A 24,040-nucleotide genomic window follows, 5' to 3' on the forward strand; every position below is an offset into this window, starting at 1 on the left:
AACCTATCCACAACAACATATAGATAGTCATGACCTTTCCTAGATTTGGGTAGTCCTCCAACAAAATCCATGGAAACAATTTCCCAAGGGTGAGAAGGAACTGGTAATGGAGTGTACAAGCCTAGTTTTCTATTGCTGGGCTTGCTTTTGGCACACATGGCACACCCTCTTACATATCTAGAAACTGTCTCCTTCATTTTCGGCCAATAGCAGAATCTTTGGAGCTGTGCAACTGTTTTACTTACCCCAAAGTGACCTGATATCAGAGAAGTGTGTGCTTCCCTAATTATCTTTACTCTCTCTGTTTGTGGTATGCATAGTTTCCCACAATGATACAAGAGTTGGTCCTTCACATGATAGTCCAGTTCTTCTACTCTTTTGCCTTGACTCAAAGCTGCATATACATCTTTAAAGTCCATATCCTGAGCATATTGTTCTATGTAGCTTTCATGTAGCATAGAGTTATTCTTAAGTATGGTAGATGCATTTATAATGGGTCTAGATAACATGTCTGCAACCTTGTTATGTATGCCTTTTTTTATATCTGATGATTAAGTGAAACTGTTGTAGAAAACCCATCCATCTGTAGTGTCTTGATTGCTGCAACTTAGTTTGGGAGTGTAGGTTTTGAAGTGGTTGATGATCAATATGTATTACTGTCTCTTTGCCCATTAAGTAATGTTTCCACTTTTTCACACTCTGAACTAATGCATACAATTCCTTATCATATGTAGGATAGTTAACTACTGCAGGATTAAAAGTCTCAGAATGATAGCATATGGGTTTACCGTGCTGTGTCAACACTGCTCCCATGGCATAGTCACTGGCATCAGTTTGGATCTCAAATGGTCTTTGCAGATCTATAAGTGCTAATACAGGTGCTGTACTAATTTTTTCTTTCAAGGTGTCGAAGGCTTTCTGCTGTTTGCCTCCCCACTGAAACACCTTGTTCAATCCTGTCAAAGCATGTAAGGGAGCTGCAATTGAGGAAAAATTAGAAATGAACTTCCTCCAATATTGTGCTGCTCCTAAGAAGCTTCTCACTTCTGTAGCAGATCTGGGTTTAGTCCAGTTCACAATGATTGCCACTTTAGAGGGATCTATTTTCAATTCACCACCCCTACTATATGACCCAAATAATTTAGAGATGTTTTGCCAAATTCACATTTTGAGAGTTTAACATAAAGTTTTTCTCTTTTCAAAACATATAATGTCTTCTTAACATGCTTTAAATGTTCTTTTCACGTTTTACTAAAAATCAGAATGTCATCCAGATACACAATAACAAAATCATCAAGAAAAGGTCTGAGTACACCATTCATTAATCTCATGAAAGTAGCAGGGGCATTGGTCAAGCCAAAAGGCATCACCAGCGATTCATACAATCCCTGATTTGTTTTGAAAGCAGTCTTCCATGCATCTTGCTCTGCAACTCTGACCTGATGGTATCCACTGTGTAAATTCAGCGTGGTGAAATAAACAACTTCCTTTAATTGATCTAAAAGATCATCTATACGAGGAAGGGGATAACGATTTTTGATTGTTATCTTATTCAATGCTCGGTAATCAATGCACATTTTCCACGAGCTATCTTTCTTTCTCACCAAAACGATTGGTGACCCACATGGTGATGTGCTAGGCCTGATGAACCCTTTCTTGAGCAACTCTTGCACCTGCTTCTTGATTTCAACATTCTCTAAAGCAGATAACCTTTTATACCTGTGGCTGCAATGATTGTTTCATCTCTCGAGTCTGACCCCAAATATTTTGAATAGCTGCAACCGTCTTCTTCTTCTTGCCCTCGGACTTCTTAGGTCTCAGCTTTGGATGTAGAATCCAACAGTGGTCATCATCATGCCCCTCCTTTTTACAATGAGTGCATGAAGCTTTGCCTTTCTGTGCAGTGTTAGCCTTCCTTGCTTTCCACTTCTGCTTTCTTTTCTCCTTGCTCTTGCTTACAGTGGGTTGGGATTGTCCCCCAACTTCTGGATTTCCATTCTTTCCTCTAGCCTTTAGATGAGTAGCTTGTACAGATACCTCATCTATACTAATGGGATTAAACATGAGGATGGTATGCCTCATGTAGTTGTGTAGACCACCAATGTACTTCAAAAGAGTCTTTGGTGAGTTTAATGAGATACCCAACATCAATGCTCTCTTTCTGAACTCTTGAGTATACCCTTGCACACTTTGCCCTTTCAACCGCCGAAGAGTTTGCCAGGTCATCATGGCTTGTTGCATGTAGGCCAATCGATAGAACTGTTTTTTGATTGCAGCAACAAAATCAATCCAGACAGAGATGGTCTTGCTATGTTTCTTCATATCAGCTTGGGTTCTGCCTTCCCACCAAATCAAGGCAGTGCCTCCTAGGTGTAGGCTTGCCAACTGAATCTTACTCTTGTCTGAGTCTATGTTCTGTACCCTGCAATACACATCAATTTGTCTAATCCAGTTGTCCAACTTTTCAGCATTTTAACTCTCCATCATATATAGGCAAATCAAATTTAACATCTAGCTTAATCAAAGATGCTTTCTTATTATGCACAGGGCTATTAGGAGGTGTGAGAAAGCTTTCCTCTTTCCCTTTTCCTTTGGAGTGGTCATGGGAATGAGACTCATCTTCTTTTTTATCTTGTTTAAAACCTGATGAATCTTCATTCTTGTGCTTTCTAAATTCCCTATACATTTCTTCTACCATAGAATTTGTAGCTAGGAAACTCTCTATGAATTGAGGGTTTGGCCCCATAGAACCTTCCTCTGACACTGGCTTCCGAGAATAGACTGTTCCAATTTCAGGATTAGTTTCCACCAACTCTCTTTCTCCTAATTTGAGCTTTGATCTAGTGGGCATTCACAGCTAAACCAACACAAGCTTGTCTAACGTTACAGCCTAGAGCTCTGATACCACCTGATTTGATAATCACCCTATGAGTGACATCAGTTGAAGATTTATTAAACAAAAGGTATTACAGACTCATGTGCTGGTGTGTGTGTTCTGTGTTATTTAAGCAACAGATCGATCAGATTGCTAATACACAGACATTAAATGGAAAGACAACAGAGAGATACAATAAGCAAACACAAAGACACAAGAATTTTTAATAAGGAGTTCACCCTATTCTCCAGGGCTACATCTCCGGTCCAGGTTTCACTGGTGGCCTTGTTTTATTGTGTCTTTAAGCAAAGAATTACAGTGTAGGGACTCAATGTGAGTTCTCCTGAAGCAGGTTTTCTTGGCAGGGTGGTTCTTGGATTCCCCAAGCCATTGGAGTACACAGACTCTTTTTCTTCCTACCAGCTTTGTGACCTTCTGGTCTACAGTGGAAAGAGCCAAATGTGGTGCTCAGTTCGAACAGATTCCTCTATGGGATGGCTTGAATCTTCAAGTCCTCTGGTGCTCGATGCTGCCGTTGGTCAGCTTAGCCGTTTGTCTCTTTCTGCTTTTGCTTTACTGTTCTCTGTGTTCCGTCCTCCTCTCGGGATTTTGGTTCCTTTCTCTGTCTTTCGTCTCTGGGACTGACTCTCTCAGTAACTCCCCCTAACTGTGTATTCTGTCCTGTTCATGGCTTCTAGCCATTCGTTCTCATGCCTGTTTGGTTCTTCTTCAGCCTCTATTGATTCACCTGCTGCAGCTGCGCTTGGAGTTCCTGTTTCGGCGTCATCATGAACGCTCAGGGAGTGGCCACATGCCCTCCTTAAACAGCGCCAGCCTGCTTCGTCGGTTCATTTCTTCAGTTAGGTCGTGGATGCGTTCTTCCTCCACCGTGGTGGTCAAACGGATTCCAAATCTTTACAAATCGCGGCGTATTCCCTGTCGGTTCCGCTTCCTCCATCGAGCGCGATCTCAGTCGTCCGATCTGGGTCCCCCAGATCCAACGTCATACACACATCCCGCGCGGTTAACCTGCTCGACCGATAGCGCGCGATCAACGGCGGTTTTCTCTCACCTCCGCCTGCCACGCGTCGATGGGTGTATTTATTCGCTCCACTCCTGTCCAAAACCTCTTACCGTTCAAGGGCGTCTCGATCAATACCGCTGGTTTTCTTGAGCGGGGGCCCCGCCTTCGTATGTTAGCGCTTTTCGTTTCTCCGTTCGCGGTTCTCCGGTTCCCCCTCGCGACCGAGTGCTCGGGCTTTTCCTTCATGGCCCTGTTCGCCCAGCGATGCGCGATTAGTGCATCAAAAATCACCTCTTTTTCCCATTCCGGGGCTCCCAGGGCTACTTTGACCCCTTGTGCGGTCTCCATGGGCCTCGGTCAGCGCGCTTTGACAGAGCTCTTCGTCGTTCCACGCTCGCTGCCATTACCACTGGTTCATGGTGTTTTTGATCGCTGTTTTGGATTTTCTTAGAGATTTGTTCTCACCTGATTCAGCGATGGTTCCTTGATAGTCTTTTATGGATTCGATTCGGATCACCCCCATTCCCTCAAACTCTCCCCTCGAAACGGGTTGAAACCAGAACTGCCGCGCAGTAACTCTGCCACCAAGCATCGACGACAGCAAATGGAAGCCTCTAGAGACCCATCAATGAAGCAAAAGAGAGGCACAAACTAGGGGCAGAGGTGGCTAGGGTTCAGCCTCCTCGCCCCTGCTCCCTCAACTCTTACTCTTTTCTTCTTATCATGCTCCCTCATAATTTCCTTTATCATGCTCACCAATATTATCAAGTCAATTTTACTTACGAACATCTCCAACATCTTGAAGATTATTTACCTGCACAACTTAAACAAGTACAACCAAATACAAAAGCATGAAGTTAACTATATCAAAATCAAGTCATTATATTGGAAGCATCAAAACATTCAACCTAAACCTAGTTATTTGCATAATCAACAAGAGACACATACTTCTAAACTTCAACTTCTTGCTCGGGTTTTTTTACAAACCCTATACTACAACATAAAGCAACTTGATCAAGAAAGCGATCTCATTCTGTCTAGGGCCTCGATATTATTGACAGATTCTACTATGATTCATTACAAACCTTAGATTCCATCTTAGAGACAAATCCTTAGATATCAACAATTCAATCAAATAACAATTCTACTATACATTTTAGACTCTACTAGGGTTTGTTGCAAACCATAGATTTTATCATCATATCAGAAACAATATCATCATATCCTAGAATATCAAACTTCTACTAGGGCTTTGTTACAAACCCTAGAATTCACAAACTATCAACAATTAGGTTAGCATACTCACATATACATATCTAGGAATTCATGCACTAACATTTCTCATCAATGTCTACTAAGTAAATCCAAGACACAAACATCAAAGCATCGAAGATAGATAAACAACAATTTCATTTAGACTAGGGTTTCGATCATACAAATGAATATATACCTAGGGTTTCATTCCTAGGACATCATCTTAACTAATATAAGGGTCTTGCTTATAAACCCTAATTTACCAAACCCTAAAGATCTAGGGCTTCAATACAACAAACCCTAAAGGACTAGGGTTTCCATCAAAACCCTAAACATCAAAAGAATAGTATTTTCTAGATTTCATCAATAACCCTAAGTAGACTAGGGTTTCACAAATATTGATATACCCTTAGGTTAGGGTTTTACAGTGAACCTTTTAAGGTTCCACAAGAATGATAATCTAATGAGGGTAGATTCAATCTAATCATTAATCACCCTAACAAAAAACTCTATGATTAAAAAACCCAGACATAACCATGTCAGTAATGTAACACAAATTTAAAAGGAAGAATGACCGTACATTTTGTATGTTGAGAACTTTATAACAAAGCTTATAGTTTAAGACATACCTCGAGTTGTTCATTAACAAAACTTGTATAACATCAATTCTTGAAGGGCTTCCTTTGCATCACAACTTATTCCATGCTTCAAGTTTATCTTTTGAAGTCTCCTTCATAATGTTTGTGTATTCTGCAGGCTTTCCTAGCCAAGGAAAATATAAAGAAAAGGTTATTAGCATACAATAGAAACACATCTTGATAAGAGAGGGAAACCAAACATAAAAGATAAGACAATGAGTAAGATATTTATCCTTGGTAAAATGGTGAGGGTTCCCTCTTAATCCAATCTTGAGGGATACCTACAACTTTATAAAAATGAAAAATTTAGACCTATAAACTCTAGAAATCAAAACATAAAGGAAAAACAATTCAAAACAAAAATAATAGACTAAGAGGGCTATGTGAAAGTGTTATGAACATATATTATGTAAAAATAAATAAAAACAAATAATAAATAATAATCATAATAATATAAATATAATAATAAATAATAACTAAATTAAGTAATGGTTAGTTAGCTAATAATGAAAAGACATGTCTTAGAGACATACCTGTTCGTGAAAGGGTACTTACCTGTCTATATATACAGGACCCTCATTCTCATTTGTACTCATCCTACATTCATTCTTTAATACAATATATAATTTACAATTACTATCCTATGATGGATGTCTTTGTGTACGAAGTATTTTAAATATTTTCGCTACGTATACGACTTTTGGTCGTTACATTGGTATCAAAGCGACGTCTGATCCGACCTTTGGCCTTCAACTCGTCGTCAATTTTGTTGTCGTCAATCAAGCATTCACTACGAAGAAGGAGGTTTTCCATTCTACCCATCGCTACTAGGCCTTTGGCCATTTTGATAAAAATAAAAAAAAAGCACAAAAAGAAAAATAAATAATAAAAAAAATCAAAATTTGAAATATAAAGAAAAAAAAGATAAAAATTATTAGAAAAAAAACAAATATAGTCCGATGTAAAATTTGAAGGAGAACATTCATGTATATATATAAAAGGTTCTACATTATTGATAAAAAGTGCATGATAAAGTCAAAAGGGAATCTTTCCAAATATCTTTAAAACTATATGTAAAAAGAGGAAGAGTAGATAATATTATCTTGATTCTTCATTAAGTGGTTTACAAGCTCGTGATATTAGCAACCCATGGTAATTGCCCATGGTATTTTCAAGGTAAAATAAGAACTAAAGGAATACAAAATTTCTTTATGTGAATGGTAAGTTTTACGTTTACGTGGAGAAAATTAACCGAGTAAAAGGAACATAAGTGGATACATATTTTATATTATACCCCTAAGAGATGAATAACCATGTTTCACTAGGGTTGTAACTTTTCAAAAATAAAAAATGATTATAAAAAGAGGATATATAAAGAAAAGTTTTATATTATAAAGGGGTATTTTAAAGAAAAGCTCAAGTCATAAAATTATTGAAAATATATATAAGTACAAAGCGGGTATTATTATAAAAGGTTACTTAAAAGATCCATATATTAAAGTTTATAAAAGGTTAACTCTAGAACTATAAAGAGACGTAAGGATAACAAGTTATTACAAAAGAAGAGTACTTTTTAAAAGCATTATAATAAATATAAGGTGCAGTTTATTTAAATAGTGGAGCTATATTAACTTTTTTTTTTAAAGTGGCAAGTCTAAATAAAAAGGAATATTCTATTTAAAAGGTAAACTATTTAAGACTTCAGAGAATAAATATACTAAAAAAGGTAATATTATTAAAAAAATATTATTACAAGGATTAGAAGGATTATTTTAAACCTTTCGCTCATCTTGAAAGTGAAAAAAATGGATTCTAATTTGGAAATGCAGGAAGGACGATTTTCCTATAAGGGTGTTCTAATCACACATCACAAGTTAATTACATTAAGAGGGACTATCCAAGGGAAAAAGTTTAATATCGCTATTAGTACAAGTCGCGAGGAAAATTACATCAATGTTAATCTGACAAATCAACTATTAATTCCAGAGTCAAACATAGGAGAAAGAACATATATTTTTGGCAAAAAAGAATACGAAATTAATGATTTACAAGTGACAATTGATAATTATGAGTACATATCTCAATTTATTGTCATAACTATGCTTGACGAAGAGGTTGACATAATTCTCGGTTGACCTTGGTTCAAAGAATTAGGTATGTTCATTTTAAACACACAAAAAAAAGTCGTGATGTTCCCTTACAAGAAGAAGATGGTGACATTCCAAGACATGACAATGAAATCAGAACTGATAATGCCTTCATCAAAAGATCTTAAGGATATTTCAAAACTAATGTTTCAAGAGAATCCAGAAACAATATCAAGGAAGCAAAAAGAACTTGAAGAAGTCATATCCAACAAAAATAAAGAAAATTTGTGTTTGAAGGAGCATAATAAAAAACTACTTACGCAAGTGAGAAAATGTAAAGCTAAGAAGCACAAGTTAGAACAAGAAAAATAAAGTTTTGACAAAAAATTCAACGAAAGTCTATCAAAGAAAGAAGAGGAGAATTTATGCTTAAAAGACCTTAACAAAAAATTATTAGAACAAATCAAGTGTTTAAAAGACGAGAAGCTTGAAGGCCAAAATAAAGTTGACTTAGAAAATGAGGAATGCTTACATCTCAAAAATCATAACCAAAATCTTCTCAAACAGATTAAAAAACTTAAGGACGATAAGAAATCATTGACGAATAGGTTCGAAGAAATTGTCGCAAAAGAAGCATCAAAATCGCTAGATGTAGTAGTCCAAGTTGGGGAAGAAGAAACAAACATTGATCCACTAATCTCACAGTTCAGGCAAATCCAAATCCTACTGAAGTAAAGACATACTCAGAGGTTTCCATTCAAATGACGAACACTCCAAATGAGGATTCAATAATCAATTCAACAACAACAATGCCTGAAGGAAATCAGGAAACTGCCATAAAAACGTTAAAGGAAGTTCAAACAAGAAAAACTCCTTATCTACATCCAAATCACAAGAGTAGACACCTTAATCAATCTACAAATCTATATCACTCAGAACATAAACAACAAACTTATGTTCCAAAGAACACTGAAGTGAGCTCAATTTAGTCTACTGATAACAATTCGTTACAAAGTTCCAGTGATCAGAAGATTCCACATAAGGTTAATCTAGGATGGTCCGATCCATTCTCAGTACGACAATTTTATATATCACCACAATGATCATATCAACTTGTATCAACAAAGTTGATTGTTCTGAGACGAGAAGGAATTCGTAGCAAAAAAAAGATCAAGTAGAAGACATTTGTAGCAGAAAAGAGATCAAGCTCTTTCATCAACAAGCTTTGAGGACAAAGCTTTTTGAAGGGGAAGGCAATGTTATGAACATAAATTATGTCAAAATAAATAAAAACAGATAATAAATAATAATCATAATGATATAAATATAATAATAAATAATAAGTAAATTATCTAATGGTTAGTTAGTTAATAATGAAAAGGCATGTCTTAGAGACATGCCTGTTCGTGAAAGGGTACTTACCTGGCTATATATACAAGACCCTCATTCTCACTTGTACTTATCCTACATTCATTCTTTAATACAATATATAATTTACAATTACTATTCTATGATGGATGTCTTTGTCTACGAAGTATTTTGAATATTTCCGCTGCGTATACGACTTTTGGTCGTTACAGAAAGAGAGAGGACTTAGTGTTATTAGTCCTTGACTTTTGATTCTTCGGTCTTGTTCTTCTTAGGTGGATCTTCATCATCAACATTCACTTGTTCCCTCTCTCTCTTCTTATTTCTTGGATTCTTTGGACAATGGTTTTTCTAGTGACCCATTTTGTGACAGTTGTAACATTCAGTCTTGGATAGGTCCACTTTCTTCTTTGGTCCTTTGAACTTCTTGAAGGTTCCCTTCTTGGGATGAGCAAAATAAGCATTTGAGGTTTTTTCTTCTTCCTCCTCCTTGTTGTTTACTAACGATATTCTGACTTCTTCTTGACTACACGCATTCCACATTTGTTTAAATGTTGGAGTATCCTTCCAACTGTTAAGTCTTGATGCAAAGGCACTCCAAGATTTTGGTAGTCCTAGAAGTACAGTAATTACTAGCTACTCTGGGACATCTTCATCTATTCCTTGGAGTTCATCTCTAATTCTAGATATCCTTATAAAATATGATGAAACGGATCATCATTTGTCATCTTAACAATTCTTAGTTCATTCTTGAGGCTTGCTATTTGACCAATGTTCTTGATTGTGAATAACTTGGAGAGAGCCTCATACATTTCTTGAGCAGAATTTATGTTGGATATGTATGGAATTAGGTTATCCTTAACTCCATCCACTATAATATTCATAGCCAAGATTTTGTTTTTTTCTCCTTCACTTGATTCATCTGTAGGCTTCTTGATTTTTCCTTGAACGAGATCCAAAACTTTGTTCTTTTCGAGAATGAGGTCTATTCTCTTTTTCCAGGCCCTGTAGTTGGAGGTCTCTTCTAATTTGTTTTCTCCCTTCATTGAGTTTGACATAGTTCTTGTTGGTAGTAGACTTTTCACTATATATGATCCTTTTGAACTTTCTTTGATCTCTTTTTCCTCAATAGTTCTTTAACCTACCTTTTTCTTCCTTCTTTACCTTAGCTTTGAAACCATGTTAGAAAATCGGAAAGGCAGAAAGATTTTCCCTTGTTGATAATTACTTGTGATTTCCTTGAATTATTATTATCTTTCTTATGTTCTTCTTTTATCTTATTAGTTCATCAAGTAATTACCAAAGCCAAAACACAAAGATCAAGGACACCAGATGTAGGCGCATAGCCAGGGCAAAACCCCTATATAGGGGAAAACCCAGTCAAGAACTCTTCGTTCGGTAATTCAAATGGGATAGGCCAAGACCCTAGACCAACAGACCTTCCTCCTCGACCAAGTCAGCGTTCCAATGAGATACCACAACCTTTACTAGTCTCTTCTTGTCCAACAGCAATAGCCCAACATCAACCCAGAAATTTCGACCCCAGCTTCACTAGCAATAGCCCAACATCAACCTAGAAATTTCGACCCCAGCTTCACCAGCAACTTCAGAATTTCGGCCTTCCCAGCAATTGCAGAATTTCGGTCCTTCTAGCAGCTTCACAACTTCACATGTGTGGGAGAAAAAGAGAGAGAATTTCGTCTTCCTTAGTAAGATAATGACCTCCTTTTCCTTCGCTAGCCCTTTCCTTCTTCTTCCTTGGAATTCGTACCTTTTACTGCTTCCAGACACTGCATTGAACTTGTTGAGTGAGTCCTTCCAAATGAGTCGAGTTGCTGCTTATATATAGTCCTTCTAGGTAATCAAATTCTTCCTTTGAGGCCGACTTGGTGGAGGAGGCCTAATTGACCCGATTTACATTAAAATAATTTTCTTTCTTGACAAATAATTCCCAAGAAGGGTTCTTTACATTATGACATGGACAACGATACTTGACATAAACCCTAGAAGTCTTCAATTGAGACTTTGACCTAAAAACAATTGACCCAAGCATGAAACCCATGCTTTAATAAGTCAATTTATTTAATAATAAAATTCCTTTTTCTTTCTTTTGACAAATACATTTTAAATATAATTATGAAGACCAACACTAGTTGTATTCTTCAATAGGAACAAAATTGCCCTTCTACAAAGATTATTCCAGCGGATTTGCGCTAGTAATTCCAGCCATGAAATCAACCCAAGAAAAGTGAAAATAAAATGAATTTTTTTACTTTGAAATCATCCTTAACTTTTTCATCCCAAAATATCTTCAACTAAGCTTGGAGGAGATCTCCCACACTTCCAACATGCATCTAACAAATGAATCTTCCATCTAGTTATACCTTTGTCCATCCCAAATTACAATTTAGAGAGGTGAAAATAATGTTTTAATCCATTGGAAAGTATTTTCCCACATAGGGCACAACTCCTTGGTGCCTTCTTTTGTGCATTTAGGGCTTCTCAAACTCTAGGGCTTCCCTTAGAGAACTCATAAACCCCAACGCTCCTTTTCTACTAGAGTGCCAATGATATTCCATTATGTATTTATTTAGCTTATACATCTAAGTTTGACTAGGGAACTCTTTCTCCTTTTCACTGGCCATACGTCATCGTTTTACTTTCTTTGAGCATGCATTTGTTCTTCATTTAGGAGATTCGATTATGTCAACCTCTACACATGGTGGTTACATATGCAACTATCTTTTTTCCAAATATGTACAATGCTCCTGATATAATGTGTAATACCCCAAAAAGATAGATCACCTAACACATTGATATGGGACACATAAATACAAGTGTTCGACATGAGACATGATAACCCCAAAAAAAGGACATGGAAGACACATTTATACATATTAAAATATAACAAATTAGTGAATTACACATATAAAAATGAAATATAGACATAAGATTCATCTTTTTTAGAATTTAGACACTAAAAATTTTACATGATGATGATACAAATTCAATCATACAACTAGAACTACTTCAATGATGATCAAATGGAGAGCACACAAGAAATTAGAACCGCAAATGACAAGTTTCTCATTATGACATCAAAACCAAAATGTACAACATAAATACTGAGTCATTGCTATTGTTGGTGGGATTGCCAATGGAAAATACAAAATAGGGTAGATACTAGAGTTGTAGATGGACGAATCTCACAACCGATGACTCTGAGTAGTAATCATCATCAAAATCAACATAATTTCCATTGCTCTCTCCTCCATCCTCCTCTATATTCAATCCAATTTTTGCATCTACTACTCCGGAGGGTGACCCCAACACCATCATCAAAAGTGACTAGCTCTAGCTAATTAAGATCCAAGTTGGCTAATGCCGACTCAACATTGTTGTTTGAATCCTTATCATCAGGAAACACATCCCACATCTTTGTCTTTCCCCTTCACCATTGCTTCCTATACCTATAAATAAGACGAAGGTTGGTGTGCACATATGCAATGCCTCTACCTTGGACTCTTCAAGCTTGCTCTTATTCAAACCATACAAATTCCCATATGTGCCCCAATTCCTCTCATAAAAAGAGGATGAAGTAACTCGAGAGAGGAGCCTCATGGCTAATTGCTGTAGAGGAGGGCATGCTGCCCCATGAGTTTCCCACCGAGCATGAGGCTTCTTAGTCCCCTTGTCTTTGAGCACATCACAACCTCCAAATCTCCTAGGGTCAATGAAATACTATACAAAACTGTAATATCCCATTCGGAAATTTTGTGGTATTTTTCTGAGAATTTTCTTTATAAAATTTTATGCTGACATTTTCTCCAAAAGCCCATGAAATTACACCAAAATGCACTAGTAAATAGGAACCCAGAAATTATACAAGCACAAAAAACACGTAGACAATTTGCAAAAGTAAACCCAGAAACTCAAATAACATCAGAAAATGCAGCACAAGGAATGACTCAGCTTCATTTATTATAATATAGCATGCAGTGTACAGGTGGAAAAATATGAGACAAAATAGAAAAGATTATAGCTGAGTGGACCTCCAAATATTCTGTTGCTATGTTGGTCTTGATCTCACAAAACTCCACAATGGTTGCACTCTCCCTCCAACAACAACTGTCACTGAATCAACTGACAGAGGATGAAGCACCAATTGAGGACCTGAATGATCCTCACTCCAATATCCCTGAAGCTCTATGAAACTCCTAGATGAAGTCTCCTCAAGGAGATCTGGGTTTTCATCCAACACCCACTAGCAAACCCGAGGGTTTCCGTCTTGGGGCTATAGAAGTTGGGAACTAGGTTCTCCAATCCTCATCAACCGAAAATATCAACAATCCAAGATGTCCCCTAATGGTCTCCTCCTCTTTTTATTTCAATTAAAATATTCTTTTTAATGTGAGAAAATGGTAAATTGGTCACCATACTTTCTCCGACTGCTGAAATCCACTTATCAACATCCCATCCTATAGATCTTCTCGTTCTGGTTCCAACGAGCTATTACACTGAGGTGTTCCATCAATTAATCCTCCCAGAATGCCACCTTGAGCATAACTAATTAAGTTAGGCTCTATAGTAATGCAATTTTTTGAAAGTTGTCGGAATGCAATGGAATGAAAGGCAAATTGTGCGGGCAATGGAATATGCCAAGCGAATGCCATCGGATCCCATAAAAACTCCTCAAAACTCGTTCGGAACCCATGATGACATAAACCTGCTCCCATAATCTGACCACCCCATGCCCTGGAAATGCACCCTGGCTGTATTGTGGAGGAAAATAAAAATGGGGATATGACAGAAACCCTCCATCTCATCAAGGGATGCTCTATATTGATATATCCAAGTGCATCCTTCCTCCCTTGTGAAATCTTGCCATTCGTGTGAGGAGGGAATCTATGTGAAGGCCCACCATAGAGTCAATCATTTTTGTAGTATTTGGGATTCAATGAGTGAGTCAAGCGATGCAAAGGTGTGCAATTCTTTTGTTGCTTCCATTTACCCTTCTTCTCTGGACACTTTGATGCATAATGATTGTGCTTATAACAAACAAAACACTTGATTTTACTCAAGTCCTTATTTCTTGGCTATGAGGTCGATATAGTTTTGAAAGTTAGGAAGATTTTCCGAAAGCACACATACTTTCTACAAATGGTTCCCGTGAAGCTTGAAAATTACTTATTGCCATGTTCACTTGCTTTGCATTTGCACCCTTCTCTCCAACCGCTGCAAGCTGATGATAATTCTGCATGATCTTCACAAGGTAATTGGTTACTATGTCTAATCTGGTCATCTCTATGGATTTAAGTTTGTTCCAAAATATCATCTTCCTGTTTATGAATTAGCTCTAGAAAAGACTAACTAGGGCATCAAACATCTCCTTTGTTGTATTCTTCCTGGATACATGAGGGATCAGGTGGTTCTTTATGGCATCTGAGATCGTCTGCTCGGCCTTCACTTCCTTGTTGTTGTGAGATGCCAAGTCCTGCAGATCTATAGGCCGAGTCACAACATCCTTGAGAATATCCTAGAGATCATTCTCTTTTAGTTAGAGTGTAACTCTTACCTTCCATGCTAAGAAATTCAAGGTGCCATTTAATCTGTCCTCAAAATGGAGGCTCACTACTAGCATCTCTGAGATCTATTGCACAAACTCCTAAATCAGAAAATAAAAGTTCAAAATTCTCGTACTGTTGCTCCTTCATCCCTACAATAAATTTACTGCTGAAAATCATTGAATATCTCAATCAGAGGTCAAGCTCTTATGCCATATAAAAATTTCAAGCCCTAGGCGACTAATGTCCTTGTGATCTTAATCAAAGATATAGATTCCTGATTTTAATTAGTAGATCATAAGGAGTAGATTGCTGATTTCAACTAGTGTTGCAATTAAATTTCAGACCATAGCATCAATCACACAAAAGCTATAAATTAAAGAATGGAAGCTTATTCAGACCATCCTTAGGACTCTTCTTGGATTTCTTCTTGCCCTTGGCAACAAGGGCAACATTCTCCTCATCCTCTCCATGTTGCTGGCTGGTAGAACTTGAGCCAAGTCTCAACTCCTCCTACATGAAATCGTCCCAAAGTCTTGCCCAATCCGACAACTTCTCCTTTGCAACAATTCCACGTACAAAATTGTCCCATGGTTTAGAGAAGCCATTTAAGGCTACTCTAACTAGCTTGTCATCATCTATTTGCTCTCCAACAACCCTCAATTCATTACATACCTGAGATACTTTTGTGAGGTATGAGGTGACTATATTTGTCTTCAACATCTTGGTGTTCCTCAATTTCTCTCTCAACAACAATATCCGGTTCTAATTTTAACTCTGGTACTTCTTGCAAGGAGAATCCCACGTCTCCTTTGCATGACTCTTACTAGTGACATGAGGAATCATATGGTCTTTGATGGCATCAAGGATAATTCTCTTGGCTTTCACATTCTTCTTGTTATAAACAACCAATAGTGCCACATCTATAGGAATAACATGTTGATTTGGGGTAGCATCGGATGTGCTCTAGTCATGAAAATTGGTGGAGAGGCTAAAGCATGTGAGATCTCCAAGACCCAGAAATCGTTTTGGAAAATTCTATCCGGATGAAGAGTTATTAAAATAATTAATATTTTTAATGAGTTCTTAAGTCTAAACTTAGGAAAATAAGAATATTAATGGGTATTAATAAAGATACGGATGAAAAGCTTCTAAGAGACGAAGATCAAGTCTATTTTAATCTTAGCCATTGATTAGGGACTTAATCTTGATCGTTGATTCATCAACTGGAAAAAGTATAAGAGAAGGCTTGAGCGTCGGTTGGAGACATACTGAGGGAGACCAGTCAGTTCGATTCCTGGAGCAGGGCTTGCTGAGAAATTTGAACTAGAAGACTAAATTGCAGCAAGAGGTAGCGGGTACATAACAAAGAGGCAGGGACAATGCCAGAGGACCAGCGCAGAGTTCAAAGAGGCAGACATAGAGCCAGAGGGAGCTGCGAAGAGGCAGTTGGACTGTGCAGTCACTAGAGGGCCTACGTGGGTGACGCAGAGAGGCTAAGTGCTGACGCAGAGAGGTAGAGGATGACGTAGAGGGTCTAGGAGTTGCGCAAAGGCTAGCTGGACAGACGCTGAGCCTAGGGGAGGCGCCGCAGGGTTTATCTGTGTTGGGTGAGCTAGTTTAGCACCCTAGTTGTACTCAAGAAAAGCTAATTAATAAAATCCTCCTCTGCTGCACCGGTTTTCCCACATTGGGTTTTTCCGGGGACAATTATCCAAAAATATCTGTGTTGATGTGTTTGATACTTGTGCATGTATTTGTCTCTATATTCTGGTGTGATATTTGCAGTGGAATTTATTTTAATATTTATTGAAGGAATTTCGTAAATAACTTATTGGAAAATAAGTAGGTAAAATGAATCAGTTGCTGCAGTAATAGAATTTTCACATGGTATCAGAGCAAGGAATTAGAGACGGGAAGGAAAATCAATTATGGGTCTAGATCATGATGTAGAGGCATTTACATCAGGCGACTTGTGCTGATTTTCAGAAAATTGCACGAGAGATAGTAATTTCGATTTCTCTATGCTGGCTTCCAGATTGGAAGAAGTTGCTTGTGTGACAAGCTCTGCATCATTAGAGGTATCATATATAGACAGTGGAGCCTCCTGGCATATGACAGGAATCTGGGAATGTTTATCTGACTATAAGGAGGAAAGGATGAATTTTCAGATCACCATGGGGAATAAGGCAAAGTGCACTCCAATAGGGAAGGGTACCATATTTTTTCAAATAGAAACGTGAGAGCGGTTCCGAGCTACCAATGTGTTGCATGTGCCAGGACTGGGGATGAACTTACTTTCCGTATCGCAACTTCAAGGCAAGGGCTATGACGTTTTCTTCATTAAGGAGAAAGCATACGCCAAACACCTGAGTTGGAAAAAGAAAGTGTAGATCGGAATCATAAGTAACAAGTTGTACAGGTTACAACTAGAATCAACAATGGCATTGATAGGCAGTAATGGAGACAAGGATTTGAATGAACTATGGCACAGAAGAATGGGACATTTGCACCATGGGGCTCTGAGAATTCTAAGGAAAACTGTAACAAGAGTTCCAGATATCAATACAGAACGAGATGATGTATGCAGAGGATGTGCTATGGGCAACTATGCCAAAGCAACATTTCCTAGAAGTAAAAGTAGGGCCAAGAGTGTGCTAGGATTGATACACTCAGATATCTGCGGACCAATGTCTACTAAAGCTCTTAGTGGTGACGAAGTATCACCTTCATTGAGGACCACTCCAAGGAAACTTGGATTTATTTTTTGAAAACTAAGGACTAGGTTTTCTATCGATTCAAAGAGTTCAAGGCTCTAGTTGAGAATCTAATAGGGAAGAAAATAAAAGTTTTGCGCTGAGACAATGGTGGAGAATATGTCGATAAGGACTTCACTGATTTTTGTGCCAGGGAGGGCATCAGAAGAGAGTGGACAACTCCTTACAATCCGGAGCAGAATGGAGTAGCAGAAAGGAAGAACAGGACTATTGTGGAAGCAACTAGGGCCATGATGTATGATCAGGACATGCATAAATTCCTGTGGGCGGAAGCATGCAACACAACAGTCTATGTCCAGAATAGAACTCCTCATAGGGTATTAGGCAAGTTTACTCCAGAGAAAGTCTTCACCGGGAAGACACCTAAAGTCAACCATTTCAGGATATTTGGGAGTTTAGCATATTGTCGTATACCTGAGGAGAAAAGGAAGAAGTTAGATCAAACTGCAGAGAAAGGGTATCTAGTGGGATATAGCCAGAACGCTAAGGCATATAAAATCTATCTTCTAGGGAGCAGGAAGGTAGTAGTTCAACGAGATGTGGAGTTCATGGAAGATAGGGCCTCAGAAAGTCTCGAGAAATGCCTTCCGAAGAGTAGTCAAAAGATGAGCCGTTGGTCAAACCACTTCAACCAGCAGAAGCCAAGAATTCTTCCTCAGAACAGGAAGAATCACAGGAAGAGGAGGAGCTAACAGATGCACTTGCCACCAGAGGAAGAACGAGTCGGGAAATTCCACAGATTTTGCGGGATGCAAAAGATTTCATCGGCGCACCGAGAAACAATAAAAGGGAGCGAAAACAACCAGATAGATATCAGGCATTAGTAGCTCAGGATGGGGAGCCTGCCAATTTTCAGGAGGCCGCTCAACATCAAGTTTGGATGGATGTAATGGTAGAGGAATACAACCCTATAATTGTGAACGATGTCTGGGAAGTAGTGCCTAGGCCTCAAGACAGATCGGTGGTATGATCGAGATGGATTTACAAGATTAAATATGTTGCAGACGATAGTGTGGAAAAATGAAAGCCAGGTTTGTGGCTAAGGGGTATGCTCAGAAGGAAAGAATTGACTATGAAGAGACCTTCGCCCCAGTAGCCAAGTATACATCTATTAGAACCGTGATATTTCTTGCAGCACAGATGAGATGGGAGATTCATCAGATGGATGTCAAAACGACATTCTTGAACGGGGTAATAGAATATGAAGTATACATTGAACAACTAGAAGGCTTTGAGACACATGAGAAGAAGTTTCATGTATGCAGATTGAAGAAAGCCTTGTATGGGCTCAAACAAGCATCTAGAGTGTGGTATGGTCAAATTGATGGCTACTTGCAGAAGATGGGGTTCGTCAAGAGTGACGCAGATCCAAATCTCTACTATCTGGTTGTAGAGAATGAGCCTCTAATCCTAGTATTATATGTGTACGATCTCTTCCTGACATGATCATTCAGGCTCATCGAGGACTGCAAGAAGAATCTAACCAAAAAATTCGACATGAAGGATTTGGGACATATGCATTATTTCTCGCGTTTGGAAGTTTGGCAGTAGAAGGGGGAGATCTTCCCTGGACAAGGGAGATGTGCTACAGAAATTCTGAAGAGATTCGGGATGCAAGACTGTAGGCCTATGGCTACTCCAATGATCACCAACTGGATGAAAATTGATGTATCAGAAGACAAGGATGTTGATCCCACCTTATACCGGTAGCGCATGGAGTCCCTGATGTATTTGGTCAATACCAGGCCAAACATTTGTTATGCTGTCAACACCCTCAGTCAGTTCATTGTGGAACCGAAGAGGGCGCACTGGCAGCAACCAAACATGTTCTCAGATATATACAGGGAACATTCGATTATGGTCTCTTGTACAACAGGAGTAAGGATATTAGATTGAGTGGATTTACTGATGCAGATTGGGCTGGAAGTTCAGTGGATCCGAAAAGTACCTCTGGGTAGTGTTTCAAGATTGGATCCTCTTGGTGCAGTAGGAAACATAAATCCGTAGCTCTGAGCTCAGCTGAAGCAGAATATATGGCCACTAGCACAGCTTTGTGCGAAGCCATATGGCTTAGAAACTGCTTGTGAACCTATTCAGAAGAATGATGGAAGCAACCAGGATCATGTGTGATAATCAAAGTTGCATCAAGCTCTCTGAGAATCTAGTATTTCATGATAAGTCAAAGCATATTGATATTCGGTATCACTTTGTCAGAGATTGTGTCCAACGAGGAGCTGTACAGTGGAGCTACACTCCTACAGGAGAACATGTGGCAAATATCCTTACCAAGGCCCTTGGAAGAACAAAGTTTGCTTATTTCAGGGAGAAGATGGGGATGATAAAGAAACCATTTCAGTTGTAGAAATGTGTATGATGTTGCAATGTAGATGCAGTGTTGGGAGGAAGGACCAACAACAACACGGATGTAGAGTGAGTTGCAGTACAAATGTAGCAGTGGCAGCGGTAGAGCCATGGCCAACAGTATAGGATGCAACAATGCAGAGGATGTTGGGCTGGAAGGCCAAACATCAGCACAGGTACCGGTGCCGGATGATTAGGGTAATGCTTAGTTGTGGAGTATTACTAGAGCACATTCCTCGCTAAGAGGGAGTGTTGATTTGGGGTAGCATTGGATGTGCTCTAGCCATGAAAAATTGGTGGAGAGCCTAAAGCACATCAGATCTCCAAGACTCAGAAATCGTTTTGGAAAATTCCATCCGGATAAAAAGTTATTAAAATAATTAATATTTTTAATGAGTTCCTAGGTCTAAACTTAGGAAAATAAGAATATTAATGGGTATTAATAAAGATAAGGATGAGAAGCTTCTAAGAGATGAAGATCGAGTCTATTTTAATCTTAGCTGTTGATTAGGGACTTAATCTTGGCCGTTGATTCATCAATAGGAAAAGTATAAGAGAAGGCTTGAGGGTCGGTTGGAGACATACTGAGGGAGACTAGTCAGTTCGATTTTTGGAGCATGGCTTGTTGAGAAATTCGAACTAGAAGACCGAATTGCAGCAAGAGGTAGCAGGTATGTAACAGAGAGGCAGGGATAGTGTCGGAGGACTGGTGCAAAGTTCAGAGAGGCAGACGCAGAGCCAGAGGAAGCCATGCAGAGGCAGCTGGATTGCGCAGTCACTGGAGGGCCTGCCTGGGTGACGTAGAGAGGCCAAGTGCTGACGCAGAGAAGGAGAGGTTGATGTAGAGGGTCTAGGAGCTGCGTAGAGGCTAGTTGGACAGATGCTGAGCCTAGGGGAGACGACAAAGGATTTATCTCTGTTGGGTGAGCGGAGCCGGTTTGGCACCCTAGTTGTACTCAAGAAAAGCTGATTAATAAAAACCTCCTCTGCTGCACTGGCTTTCCCGCATTGGGTTTTCCCGGGGAAAATTGTCCAAAAATATCTGTGTTGATGTGTTTGATACTTGTACATGTATTTGTTTCTGTATTCTGGTGTGAAATCTGCAGTAGAATTTATTTTAATATTTACTGAAGGGATTTCATAAATAACTCATTGGAAAATTAGGTAAAATAAATCAATTGCTGTAGTAATAGAATTTTCACATAACGTAGGCATGATCAAGGATGTCCCACACTTCGTTTTCCCCCAGAATAAGATTGATCCTTGCTTTCCATGGTCATAAATTACTTGCCTCCTCTAATCTGTGCTCAAACATCAAACTAGTAGCCATGATAAATACAAGAAATCCTCCTCCTTTGATGAACAAAATGTTGAAATTTCTAAGTCGGACACGTTAGAAATCTCTACTGCATTATCGGGTTTTATTTCTCCTACTTGTTTATTCCCTTAACAAGTTATTTATAAATATAAATACTAAAATAAACACAAAAGCAGCCTTAACTCATATACAGATCATCAACTGAAATACTGAAATAAACACACAAGGGACACCGTTATTTTTGGACCGTCCCCGGAAAAACCCAATGCAAGAAAACCGGTGCAGCAGTTTTGAGGGTTTTATTATTATGCAGATTCTTGAGTACAACTAGGGTGCCAGTTGGAGTTGTCAGCAGGTTCATGGCAAATCCAAGAGAAGAATATGGGTGAGTAGTGAAATGGGTGCTTTGTTATTTGAGAGACACACATGAGCATTGTATCATCTTTAATGGTTGTGGAGATTCAATTTGTAGATATGTTGATGCTGATTACGCTGGTGAGTTGGACAAGAGATCTACTACTAGATATGTCTTTGCTCTTGCAGGTGGAGCAATTATCTAGATGTCAAAGCTTCAGAAAACAGTTGCATTGTCCATTGTTGAAGCAAAGTATATAGCTGCTTCAGATGCCTATAAAGAGGCAATCTGGTTGAAAGGTCTACTTGATGAGCTTGGAAGGATTCAGGAAAAAGTGAATGTATTCTGTGACAGTCAGAGTGCTATTCATTTGGCTACTAATCCGGATTATCACAACAACACTAAGCATATTGATGTAAAATACCATTTTGTAAGACATGTAATCGATGGCGGCAAAGTAGCTCTCAAGAAGGTCCACATACAAGATAATTGTGCAGACATGTTCACGAAACCAGTGTTGGTAGAGAAGTTGTGGTGGTGTTTGGCTTCTCTTGGCTTGCAGAAAAGATGATGAATGGGCATGGGCAAGGCATTAGGAAAATTGTTGTCAAGGTGGAGATTGTTAAGAATGACAACAATTAAAAGATTGTTAAAATGTAATTATCTCAGTAAATCTGGCTTTACCATTCAGACAGTTGCGTAACCATAGGAAGTTATGTAATGAAGTCTTCATATTAAAATGATGTTGTGCGAGAAGCTTAATGTATAGTTGGAGAGTCATTTTTGACCTTGAATAATAAGAATTCCAATGTCTTAATGTATTGATGTTGCCCGAGAGGCTTAATGTATTGTTGGAGAATCATTTTCAATTACCAGCGTTAACACTCTTAACTCAGCGATTTTCTTTGAAAATATTTTCGCTGTATATTCTGATTTTCTGGCCTGATGATTTTTTATGGTGTTTTATTTGGCTTTGCAGGAGTTCCTACCACAATTGACTATCATAAACTTATTCTAGAAACTCAGGTAAAACTGCTATATGCTTGGGCCTTGTATATACTCTCATCGTTTTTTCTATTCTTGTTTGTTAATGTCTACATTATCAGTCAATCACTTTGAAAATCGATGTGGATGGGCCTTTTGGCAGGACTTCAAGGATGGAAAAATTGATACAGCATTCATTCCCAAACACGAAGAGGAGTTGGCTTCGGTATGATTCCTATCATATTATTATTTGCCATGTTTACTCTTTTTCTTTTTCTCCAGCTTACATGCATTAAGAATCCATTTTTATGCGACGCTACGCAATTTTTGTTAATTCAAAGGAAATGTGGAGACTATACAAAGATAAATTGGCTATCATATGTGGATTCTAACGCTTGGTTTCCTACATTCCGTATCTGGATGTCTAATTTCTATTGCGTTTATTACTGCAGCCTGATGCTGTTGTGCAATTAACTGTACCCAATAAGAGCGTTGCTAAAGCAATTGCTTGAATTCAAAATTTGATGATGTGAGTTTAGTTATCAGGATTCGATTGCCTTCACCACAGCAACAGGCCTTCAGAATCGTGGAGTCACTCCTAATATTTTAGCCTACGATGGTGTGTGCAGAAGCAAGTTAGTTAATAATTGACAAGCTTGTTTGGTTTTAAATCCAATCTTGACATTGTTTATCTTCTGTGATCGCATTTTTATTCCAGAGGTTATTATGTATTTGGTCCAATATCATTGTTCCCGAAAATATGGCTTTTATGGCCCTATATGTTATACAGCATTCCAATCACAAATAAATTGAAACGATCCATTTATTTTAGTCAACTTTTGAAATCATTTATCAAAGAAACATAAAAATCTACTGTTATTCATGACCTTATTTCTGCTAAAGAAGGCTAATCCACAACAATCTGAAAAGAAATGTGGGTAATTTTTTATGAAATGCTAACCAGCCATGTACCTTGATATTGTGCTCCATTATATAAGCATATTTGTGCATCATTTACGAAAAAGTTGCGTGTCAATCTACTAATATTGTCAGATGAACATTGACATCATTTGAATTAGAAGCCAATGAGAAATTTATTAACTTTTATACTAACATAGAGAAAATGCTCAGGGTAATTGAAATGTGTGGTTGCAAGCACACATTCGTGGGTTAACCAATGCCAATAATGTGAAATGATGGTGAGCATAAGAATGCACAAGTTTGCTTTGTTATCAGAACCGGTGGAACTGGCCAGTTTAGTTGTTTTGAGCCCAAAACTGGTTTGGCTGGTGGCTTGGAACCGGAAAAGGCTGGTTCGGCACCGAACTAGTTGGTTCCATACCGGTCCATATGGTGCAGCTTCAGACCCCTCAATTTTTTTTTTTTTGGGTTGTGTTCTGTAATTTAATTAATTGTGATGGCCCACCTCTAAAGT

The 24,040-nt window shown here is 38.3% G+C and overlaps 1 protein-coding gene across 1 annotated transcript in view; it reads left to right on the plus strand.

Moving 5' to 3' along the window:
* The window catches only part of CAC2 (acetyl Co-enzyme a carboxylase biotin carboxylase subunit), a 201,931-nt gene extending 178,447 nt beyond the window's left edge, over positions 1-23,484 (plus strand). Inside the window, 3 exon segments of the mRNA XM_089449789.1 lie at positions 22,601-22,647; positions 22,769-22,831; positions 23,058-23,484. Of these exon segments, the coding sequence (XP_089305915.1) occupies positions 22,601-22,647; positions 22,769-22,831; positions 23,058-23,117 (170 nt within the window). The 3' untranslated portion in view covers positions 23,118-23,484.
* Positions 23,485-24,040: the final 556 nt, after the last annotated feature.

The sequence above is a fragment of the Pinus tabuliformis genome, chromosome X (assembly GCF_031772625.1).
Source record: "Pinus tabuliformis cultivar Carrire ecotype Pingquan chromosome X, CPIR1, whole genome shotgun sequence".
Taxonomy (NCBI): Eukaryota; Viridiplantae; Streptophyta; class Pinopsida; order Pinales; family Pinaceae; genus Pinus; species Pinus tabuliformis.